General features: G+C 34.7%; 1 protein-coding gene across 1 annotated transcript; it reads left to right on the forward strand.

Moving 5' to 3' along the window:
• The first annotated feature begins 2,084 nt into the window (after nucleotides 1-2,084).
• Nucleotides 2,085-6,989, forward strand: LOC133326206 (uncharacterized). Its single transcript, XM_061534885.1, has 2 exons — nucleotides 2,085-2,267; nucleotides 4,866-6,989. The coding sequence occupies exons 1-2, from the start codon at nucleotides 2,085-2,087 to the stop codon at nucleotides 6,987-6,989; spliced, it is 2,307 nt and encodes a 768-aa protein (XP_061390869.1).
• The last annotated feature ends 619 nt before the right edge of the window (nucleotides 6,990-7,608 follow it).

Here is a 7,608-nt window from a genome sequence, read left to right on the forward strand (position 1 = left end):
ATCACCGGATAACTGATAAAACCAATTTAACCACATTCACCTGTCTGTAGTCCAACTTTTGGGATTGTTTCCAATTTAATAACCAGTAAGGAAAGTAGTAAAGTCGGACGGGGCCGACTATATGATACCCTTCACCACTATGGGTATATTAAAAAGGACTATAACATAAAATTGGATGAAAAAATGTGATATTTATCTAAATGTGAATCTACCTAGATCTATCCATAAAGTATGTCAATCGACTTCAAACAAATATAAATAGGTCATCCGTTGGGCTATGTCTGTACTTCTAGAAAACGCAACTACGTAATTCTATGCTCAATTTTGTACGTTGTGCAAAATCTGATGTCAATCTGACTAACATGAGGAGTTTGATGCCCAATTTACTTGAAATCGGGCGAAAATATATATGGAAGCTCTATCCAAATATTGAGCGATTTCAAACAAACTTGTCACAGGTTAGGTTATACTAATTTCAGAACGTTTTGTTCCTATTGGTTCCTTAGTAAGTCAATTACTTAAAATCAATCTATAAAAAAGGGAGCTATATCTAAATCTGGACCGATTTTCACCAAACTTGGCAGACATCATTCTAGGCTCAATTAAGTACGTTATGCCAAATTTCGTGCAAATCGAAGGATAAATAGGGACTTTGGTGCACCATTTACATGAAATCGGACGAAAGTATATATGGGAGCTATATCTAAATCTGGACCAATTTTCTCCAAACTTGGCAGACATCATTCTACACTCAATTCAGTACGTTATGCCAAAATTCGTGCAAATCGAAAGATATTTAGCGACTTTGGTGCACCATTTACATAAAATCGGACCAAACTATATATGGGAGCCAGGGACGTACGCAGGGGGGGGGTGGGGTCCCTGGGGGCCCGGGCCCCCCCGAAATGAATTTTTTTCACAGTAAATTTATGTTTGCAACAGCGAATTTTTTCATTTTGTACTACCGGGCCCCCCCCGAAATGAAATCCTGTGTACGTTGCTGATGGGAGCTATATCTACATCTGGACCGATTTTCTCCAAACATGGCATACATCACTCTAGGCTTAATTCAGCACGTTATACCAAATTTCGTGCAAATCAAAAGATATATAAGGACTTTGGGGCACCATTTACATGAAATCGGACGAAACTATATATGGGAGCTATATCTAAATCTGGACCGATTTTCACGAAACTTGGCAGACATCATTCTAGACCTAAATGATTAGGCTGTACCAAATTTCGTGCAAATCTAAAGATATATAGGGACCGTTTACATTAAATCGGTTAAATATATATATGGGAGCTATATCTAAATCTGAACCGATTTTTCCTAATTTCAATAGGGTTCGTCCTTGGGCCGAATAAGTGACCTATGCCAAATTTCATCCAATTCGGATCATAAATGCGACCTGTACTTTGTTTACAATTTAACATGGACAGACGGACGGACGGACATGCATAAATCGACTTAGAAAGTGATTCTATGCATATTCTCAAAAAGAACCATGTGTCTATCTCGTTTCCTTTTGCTTGTTACAAACATATGCACAAAGACATAATACCCTGTACCACAGTGTGGTGAAGGGTATGATCGATTGTACTACATGCAAAATGTCTTAATTATTGGTAGACATTATTGTCGACAGACGGACAGAAAATATAATCATTCGCTCATTTTTCGCGTTTTTAGTTAATGGCAGATAAATACAACAGCCCGTTGCGCATATGTTTTTATATTTGACACAATCATTATTATTATTTTTTTTTTTTTTTTTGTGCATATTTCAAGTCGTACAGTAAATATGAAATTTCTTTTTATTTTATCTATTAACAATACATGAACAATGCATTTTTATTGGCATTACTGTTTCAGATGTTTTTTGGTCTAAAAACGATTTCTATAACCCTAACATGCCGAGAAATTAAAGCAATCTCTAAATCCCTATTGTTATTGTTCGTTTTGTTTTGATTCTCCTTATTTATCCGTTTCTTTGTCATTCATCTTTTTTTACAAACATTTTACACACATTTCATATTTTTGTCAAATAAGAAAATTAATTTATTTTATTTAATTATTATTAATGTCAATAACGCTGGACGTCAATGCATTTCTAAATAAAGATGTTTGTTCACAATCTGCATGTAATGGTGACAGAGCAGAGAATGGAGCTGGAAATCATGAAAACGAGATTCTATCTATGGAAAAGGAAATGGAAACTACGAATATTTTTGAAGAAATTGAACATTTGCTGAAATTTAATAAGGTGAGAGGGAATAATTTGTGAATTATTTAGTTTTATAAAAGTGTTCTGTAACCGTATACCGCTATTGTATTTCAGTCTTGTGTTTCTGAATACTTGTTATAATTCAAAGTAAAGTTATTGGAAATAGAATCTATTGCAAGGTTAAACTTGTGCTACACAATTCAATTCGGGGTCATATTAAAATGTTTAGAAATTGTAAAAAAAAAATGTTGATACCTTTAGGACATGACTATTATAATCCAAATGAAGTCATCACGGACTTGCAACAGAATAAATGTAAAGTTTCCGGTCTTTGTGCGTTAATTTGTCGGATAGATCTTCATCGTAATCTTCTTCAGAGAGGCCAGAAATTAAAGCCGATACTTTTCAAGAGCTAATGTGTGAAACTACATGATAGACGGACTAGGATACATGGCTAAATTAAATCTATATCCTGGACCATTCAATAATCCCCGTTGAGAAGGTGAACATCGAAAGTTCAATCTTGATAGTGGAAGTCTTCTTTGAAATGTTGGAATCAGACATGAAAGAGGAAACGTGAAATCGTCAACTTTTGTAAGGAAATTTGCAAAAGTTCATGTTCTATTACCCTTTATACATCATTGTTAGATTCTTAGGATAATTACCTCGATTCATTAATAATTACATACACATTATGTTGGAAAAAAAAAATTCATTATTTTATATGAACTTTTATTTAACATGCTTCGAAATGTCCGACTTGGACCAAATATGCACCGCTTTGTTTTAGGATTTTTGCAATTTTAAAGGTAACTCCATAATTCTCTGTCATAGAAGTCCTGCTCTATATTTGCAAAAAAATAACGTTGATTTTCACAATCCTCCCTAGATACCAATATTCATTAAAGAAATTTTGCAATGCAAGAAAAATATGATAATCGCTTGGTGTCAAATCTGGTCAATTGTAAATGGTTTAAAACATTTTTAGCAGTTTAGCTCTTGGGCTACGATTGCTAACATCCCTGTTACGACTGCTAACATGCCGTAAACTTCGATAATTTTTCTGATTTTATCGACATTTTCGACACCGGCCTACCTGTGCGAAGTGCATCTTCAACATCAAAAATTTATGAATGGAATATACGTAGCCAAAATTCAATATAATTGGCTGTTACAGTATCGAACCATAAACACCATTTACAATTTTAGCCGCTTGGCTTGCATTTTGTTCTTTGTCAAAGAAAAATTTTTAAATGTTCCAAATTGTCCCTTTATGTTGTAATGTGACATCCGCTTGGGAGAAGGTCGTCTTCTAAACAAGTCGGTGTTGCCGATATATATATATATATATATATATATATGTATATAATGTTGATAATTTTGTATAGAGACCAGAATGTGAAAATGACATACTTCAAGAGTGACAGTGAGGTTATAATACCCCTGTAATGGATACCAAGGAACGAATAAATCCGTGACGACCGGTAGACGTGAAGTTTAAAAAATAGATGATGTATTGGATGTAAATATATACCCCAAAGGTTAGTTTAATATATGGTCGGTCTCCGAGTGAACCTTTGATTATGTATAGAGGCCAGAATATGAAAATAACATTCTTGAAGTGTTACTGTGAGGTTCTAATACCTCTATAATAGCACCGGCAATTATATTATTGTCAAATTGAGCCAATACAATAGCCTTGAATTATATCCCACAAATATTAAATTATAATTTTCCGCTTTTTCTAGATATCAAGTATTTCGACCGAATCCTTGACGACCGGTAGACGTGGAGCTTAAATAATAGAGGAATTATAAAAAGTGTCATAGGAGAGACATGTGGTTTCCAGCCAAAACTTATATATTGGCTACATGATATAAAGATATACTCCATAGATTTGTTTAAACCGATATATATGTATGGTCGGTTGTTTCACTCGGATACCTTTGGTTTTCTCGATTTTTTGAATATATAGAAAAGGAGAGAAGATGCGGAAGGAAATAGAGGAAATAGAGTAAACATGTGAGATTTTTACTGTAGAAGACATGTTTAAAAAATGTCTTATTTGGTAATAAAAATGAGGTTGATCACCATTGTGAAAACTATGACCACGCTACAGTGTCATTTAATTTCTGGCCACATCTAATTGCTTAAAGGCTTACTAAATAGTCCAGGGACCTGAAATTTAGAATCACGTTTAATGCTGCCTGAGGTGTACTTCTGTCTTGTTTGCTGTAAAGAGCTAGAGAGCAGAATGCCTCTTTGAAAATAAATTGTGGGATTATAATTATAACTAGAACTCTTATAATCGCTTTCCTTTGGCATTTATCCTTCCACAATAGGGAGTGGCTTCATTTCGCTATTTTGGATTATAATTGGTCCCACGTTTTGCAATCAAATTTTTGAGTATTTCCGTATGCTCAAGGTACTAATTGATCATGCCCTAGCCATCATATAAAAGTCCCAATCGAATTTTTTATTTTGAATGTCTACTTAATGCCCAAGTTAACGACGTTCTCTTATCCACCGTATCCCCAAAACGAATATTTTTTCTTAATTTCTTAAAAATCTGATCCTAATTAAAATGTTTATTGAAATCTGATCCTAACATAATACACCTTTTTATTTTATTTTCAGAATTTAGAATATTCCAACGAATCAAATAAAGAAGACCAACAAAAGAAAATTGAAACTAAAAAGGCAGACGAAACAAAACCCACAGAATCTTTCAATTTGGATTTCTTTCCACATAGTGAGGATTTTCTATTGGCCTCTGAAACACAAAGTCTTTTGGGCGAAGATTCTTTACTATTCTCTGTGGAACATGATCGACTACAGCCACTGAGTTCAAAGTTTATGGTGCCGGGCATATATAAACGTATAGAGGGTGTTGATGCTCATGAACGCAAAAGAAGACAACAACAAAAATTAAATGTTTTCATTACGACTTTGGAGAAAAGTGGATGTATTATAAGAGATAAAGAATTTGAACGTTTATATGATTTCGATGAAAGTGGATCACATAATCCAATACGTAAGGTGACAGAATCTGTAAACGAAATTAAACATGAAACTAAAGAGAAGAAGGAGAGGACATTCACACCTGAAGATAATGTAAATAAATTAGAAGATAGTGCTCCTAAAGAACTGGATGAATCAGTAGGCAGTGTGCCAAGGGAAGAAAATGCAAACAAATCAAAAGAAAAAGATCCTAAAGAACTGGATGAATCAGTAGACAATGTGCCAAAAGAATTGGATAATCTGCATCGTTTGGCATGTGATATTTTAAAGCTGGCAAAACGTGATCACATTGTCATTGATCGTAATAACAATGAAATTGTTAGGACACATCATCGAACAAATCAAAAAACTATTTATAGATTTTGTCATCCAGATATGTTGGATTTGAAATCCTTGGGAAGTGAGTCAAAAATTAGTACCAGAAATGAGAGTGCAACCAAAGATAAAAAGCCCGTCAAACTTGGTAGACCAAGAAAAAGGCTGAAAGAAGATGAAGATACTTCAAACAATACTAAAACATCTCCTAAAGACGAAACAGTAGTCCAACAAACTGAAAATCCGCAAAAACCTGTAGATAAACTTATTCCACATTCAAGAACTAGATCGGGGCGTTTGGTTAGAATACCATCCACCAGAATGGAAACTACTTTGGAATCACATTCTACTAAAAATCCAACAGAAGAGTCTCTACCAACTTTGTTAAATGATTTAAGAGACACGTCATATCACAATAGTAAAGTAGATGCCAGCATTCTCAAATCTCCCAGCAAAACTCTTTCCACTGCCACTGAGTCTGACTCTGTTATCGATAATGATAATCCCTCAGCAACACCATCACCACCACCACCTAAACGAAAAGTTCCTTCTGAAGCAATATGTCCAACTTGCCATAAAATATTTTTGGGTAAACGACTGCAAAGACATTTTGCTCAACATCCTGACCATATAAAAGTTCCAACCGTAGCAGACAACCACCAAACATCTGAAAGTAATCAAATTACAGATGCGGCCCAGTCATCTATGAAATCTTCAGATCCTGAAGATATATCATTATTTCGTTTTCTCGTCAATAAATTGCAACGATCTCAACAACTGAATGAAGATCAGAAGGCTGATCTCTTCTTAGCCGAACTGAATGATTTAGTGGAACAATTACAATTAAGAAGCTCCCGATTAATACGCAACACATCCGGTTTGCATTTTGTAAATCAAAAATGTTCCAAACTATTGGGTATACCCGAAGGACAATATGCCCTAGATATGACTGCCATAGAGTCCCATCATCCCATTGAATCGGAACTACTAGACAATAATAATTCTCATAACCATCAGACGTCCACATTATCATTACCAACAAATTTAAATACCCGCAGTTTAGATTACACAAATCTATCGATTACCCTCGACGACACCCTAACCGATGAAGCTGCTCAGAAATTAAATTTATCAGCTGGTGGTAAACTTTTGCCACCCTCCGAAGAAAGTCTATTGAGAGCCGTTGATGATTTGGTACAAACGGATATTAGAAAAATTCAAACTACTGCGGTGTGTGCTAGCGATACCTCAAATACCAATACCACAACAGTGGTAGCCAATCTTTTGCCGCCACATATTGATCATGTCAGTGATAATGCTGTCGAAGCGGTACATATGAAAGAGACATTGCCAAATGTGGTTGACAATACTTCGGCGAATCCTCTATTGGATTTACAAGTGGACTTTTTTCAATTCAATAATTAAGCGAACACAATGTATAACATTATTAGGCATATATAATGAAGAAAGTACTTTTTATAAAAATAAAATTCAAATAAAAATATGTTTACATATAGAAAACAAGAGTTTTGAAAATTGCAGCAACAACACAGTGTTTCTTAATATAATTTCGAACTGTGTATACTTGGTGATAAATCCCTCATAATTTTCTATAAGGACCTAATTGAATACATGACGACATGACCGAAAAACAATGGAAAGGTTTTCGAACCTAGAATAATATTAGGAATTTTCAATAGACTTCTATTAAAGATATGTAAAAAAAAGGGGTTAGAATTGGAGGTAATTGTATTCGCTGACTAGCTTATAGGTAAGGGAAATTGTTAGCCATTGACAGGTCCAAAATAAGTAGTATGAAAAGATCGGCAGCAATAACATTTGCACTTGATTTATTGATCAGATCAATGCAGAATCAGGAATCTTTTTAATGAGGTTATACGTCTGAACAGCTGGGTCTGTTGATCTAGAGATTCACGCTTGCACATTTGGACCTCTCTATATATCATGGAGATCTCAGTGGGTGGGGAAGCCTGGGTGGTCTATTCCTATGGCCTACTCATAAGGCTATGACAGGTGTGTTCAC

The sequence above is a fragment of the Musca vetustissima genome, unplaced genomic scaffold, assembly GCF_032173495.1.
Source record: "Musca vetustissima isolate MV318-11 ecotype Yass unplaced genomic scaffold, APGP_CSIRO_Mvet_v1 utg27108, whole genome shotgun sequence".
In the NCBI taxonomy this organism is placed as follows: domain Eukaryota; kingdom Metazoa; phylum Arthropoda; class Insecta; order Diptera; family Muscidae; genus Musca; species Musca vetustissima.

Coding starts and splice junctions, on each gene's coding strand:
- LOC133326206 (XM_061534885.1), top strand. CDS start 2,085: ATGTCAATAACGCTGGACGTCAATGCATTTCTAAATAAAGATGTTTGT. Junction 2,268..4,865: donor ATTTGCTGAAATTTAATAAG/GTGAGAGGGAAT, acceptor TTTTATTTTCAG/AATTTAGAATATTCCAACGA.